This window comes from Emiliania huxleyi (genome assembly GCF_000372725.1).
Source record: "Emiliania huxleyi CCMP1516 chromosome Unknown EMIHUscaffold_138, whole genome shotgun sequence".
In the NCBI taxonomy this organism is placed as follows: Eukaryota; Haptophyta; order Isochrysidales; family Noelaerhabdaceae; genus Emiliania; species Emiliania huxleyi.
Window position 1 is genome coordinate 228,335 of NW_005201213.1, and position 1,954 is coordinate 230,288.

A 1,954-nucleotide genomic window follows, 5' to 3' on the forward strand; every position below is an offset into this window, starting at 1 on the left:
ATGAGTGCGGTCGACATCGCGGCGAAGGCCGTCTTCACGGCATCGTCGACGTCTGCGACGAACGGGATTACAGTGGGACAAATCATCGTCCGAAAGATGAAGGTGCTTGACGACGCCCCCCCTGCCTCCGTTGCTCAGCGGGGCAGCTGACGCGCAACAGCTCTCCCATAGGCGACTCGGCAGGTGCGCCGGCGCAAGCCATCGCCTAGATGCTACGCGCCCCTGATCCCTGCCCAGCGCCCGGGCGACGCCCGGGCTCACACTCCCCTCGAGACACTCCCACACAGCCAACGAGGGACTGGGGGGCAACCGTTGCGACTGGTGCGCGCACACGATGGTCTCCGCGGTGCCGGGAAAATCTACCACAAAACTACTACGACGGCAGCCAAAAGCTCTTCTTCTCGTCGAAACACCACGTCGGCTGCGCTCACCGCCGACGGCTGCCCTTGCCGTCGACATTTTTTCCGCCGATTCATCGCCGCCGTCTTTATCCCAAGCGTCTAGGCCACTGCTGGCGGTCACCACCGATCTCCACGTCGCCGATTCCATCGCGGAGGACGCCACCACCGCCGGAGCTAGCACCTCCTCGGCACGCGGGGCACTTCCCGCCTCCCCCCCCCCCCCCCTCCCTCGCGCCTGGGCCGCTCGGGACGCAGCCCCGCGTTCTCCCCGCCCCCCCCTCCTCCCTCCCTGCCTCGACCCTCTTCCACGCGCCGCTCGCGCAGGTCTGCTATACTCGGGGTCGTATTTCGATGTGCCACACACCGACAACAAACAAAAGCTCACACACACACACACACACACACACACACACACACACACACACACACACACACACACACACACACACACACACACACACACACACACACACACTACCACCACCACCCACCCACCCGCCACACACCACACACCCACACACACACACACACCCCACACACATTCCCCCCCCCAAACCCCCCCCGGCCTCTCTATATTCTCCGGCGTCCAATCGCCCGAGACATGAACTTGAGCCCGCTCCCTCGGGCGCCGCCCTCCGCAGGCTCAACGTTCGAGCTTTGTCTCCCGTCACTCTCTCCTCTCATTTCAGACCCCCCACTCATGCGCATAGCTGTTCGCACTTCCGACCAATGCAGGCCGCTTAAAGTGCCCCAGCGCCGCCCCACACCTTCGCCCCTGTGGCTGTGCCTCTCAGGCTCCGCCCTGCGCGGATTTCGAGTGCACCGGCTGCAACTATCTCAGCACCAATGGGGCCTATTATGAAGCGCCGCCTGGCCAGTGCTCCTTCGACTCGTCCACGCAGAAGTGCAAGACGTCGATCTGGAACGACGTCGAGAAGGACACGTGCCTCGCCGAGGTAATCCCCAATCCCCGCAACCCCCCCCCCCCCCCATCCCTCTCTTCCCCTCCTCCAGTCTCTCTCTCCCTCCCTCCCTCTCTCTCTCAGCCGCCGCCGCCTTTGCTTTGCGCTCCCTGCCGCTGCCCCAGCGCCGCCCCACACCTTCTTCCTCGCCCCTGTGCCCCTCTCAGGCTCCGCCCTGCGCGGATTTCGAGTGCACCGGCTGCAACTATCTCAGCACCAATGGGGCCTATTATGAAGCGCCGCCTGGCCAGTGCTCCTTCGACTCGTCCACGCAGAAGTGCAAGACGTCGATCTGGAACGACGTCGAGAAGGACACGTGCCTCGCGCCCCCTCCGTCCGCGTCGCCCCCGCCGTCCGTTTCGCCGTCGCCGCCGCCGCCTCTGCCGCCGCCTCCCTCCGCCTTGCCTGCGCCGCCGCCGTCCGCCTCGCCCTCTCCGCCGCCGCCGTCCGCCTCGCTGTCGCCGCCGCCGCCTCTGCCGCCGCCTCCCTCCGCCTTGCCTGCGCCGCCGCCGTCCGCCTCGCCCTCGCCGCCGCCGCTGTCCGCGTCGCCCTCGCCGGCTGCCGCGCGCCGCGGCGGCACATGACCCGTCT

General features: G+C 66.8%; 1 protein-coding gene across 1 annotated transcript in view; it reads left to right on the forward strand.

Annotated features, from left to right (window-relative positions):
* Window positions 1-1,954, forward strand: part of EMIHUDRAFT_227321 (hypothetical protein) — a gene marked incomplete at both ends in the record, with an annotated part of 2,459 nt that continues 505 nt past the window's right edge. Inside the window, 3 exons of the mRNA XM_005788143.1 lie at window positions 1-102; window positions 1,196-1,357; window positions 1,531-1,665. Of these exons, the coding sequence (XP_005788200.1) occupies window positions 1-102; window positions 1,196-1,357; window positions 1,531-1,665 (399 nt within the window). The remainder of the gene's footprint in view (window positions 103-1,195; window positions 1,358-1,530; window positions 1,666-1,954) is intronic.